This window comes from Penaeus monodon, chromosome 24 (genome assembly GCF_015228065.2).
Source record: "Penaeus monodon isolate SGIC_2016 chromosome 24, NSTDA_Pmon_1, whole genome shotgun sequence".
Lineage (NCBI taxonomy): Eukaryota > Metazoa > Arthropoda > Malacostraca > Decapoda > Penaeidae > Penaeus > Penaeus monodon.
In genome coordinates this window covers 38,546,690-38,547,593 of record NC_051409.1, presented here as the reverse complement: position 1 = coordinate 38,547,593, position 904 = coordinate 38,546,690, and the positions used below count along the sequence as shown (strand labels likewise).

Genomic DNA, 904 nt, shown 5'->3' with positions numbered 1-904 from the left:
ACGTGGAGCCCTAACTCACCTGGTTTCGTGATGCGGATAAGGTCGTCAATACCACTGACGGGGATGTGACCTTCGCCCATGCCGCCCACGATCACCACGACGTCATACGTGTCTGGAAATTGGCGTTTTCAGAATTAAGTGGACGTGGGAGACTGCAAACAAAAGGGGAAACTCGCTTGCAACAATAAGGGCACGCCTGCCATTGCATCGTGCTAGTGCAAGCGAGCGAGTGCAGGGGAGGAGGCGAAAAGAGTATACCGGTATTTTTTCTCGATTAATCTCCGTGGTTCCAGCGTTTACCCCTTCATGTCATGTAAGAATTGATGAAGATAAAGCATATTCAGATTTGAGTCAAGTAGTTTATTAAAGGGAGAGGGAGAGGGAGAGGGGAGGGGAAGGGATGGGGAGGGGGGAGAGGGAGAGGGAGAGGGAGAGGAGAGAGGGAGAGGAGAGGGGAGGGAAGGAGGGGAGGAGGAGAGAGGAGAGAGAGGGAGAGGAGAGAGGAGAGGGAAGGAGATGGGAGAGAGAGAGAGGAGAGAGAGGGAAGGAGAGAGAGGAAGGAAGGGAGAGGAGAGAGAGAGAAGAAAGAGGAGAGAAGAGAGAGAGAGAGAGAGAGAACGAAATGAAATGAGAGAAGGGAAAGAAAACAAGAAAAGAAAAAAGAAGAAAAGAAGAAAGAGAAGAAAACGAAAAGAACAAAAACGCAAGAAGGAAGAAGACGAGGAGAAAGAGATCAGCGCAGGAGGAAGACGAAGACGAGGCCAAGAGCAAAACAGACAGATCAGACACCCAAAGCCCCAAAGGGAAAAGCTTCACCTCAGACGGCTCCCGAGGCCGGATCATACTTGAGGAGTAGCCGGGTCCTCAGGATGTCATCAGCTGGGAGGCTCCTGGGTTAGTTCAT

General features: G+C 51.1%; 1 protein-coding gene across 1 annotated transcript in view; it reads right to left on the bottom strand.

The window, feature by feature from the left end:
• The window catches only part of LOC119588787, a gene marked incomplete in the record, with an annotated part of 27,513 nt that overhangs the window by 962 nt on the left and 25,647 nt on the right, over positions 1 to 904 (bottom strand). The window contains 1 exon segment of the mRNA XM_037937433.1: positions 20 to 112. Within this exon segment, the coding sequence (XP_037793361.1) occupies positions 20 to 112 (93 nt within the window).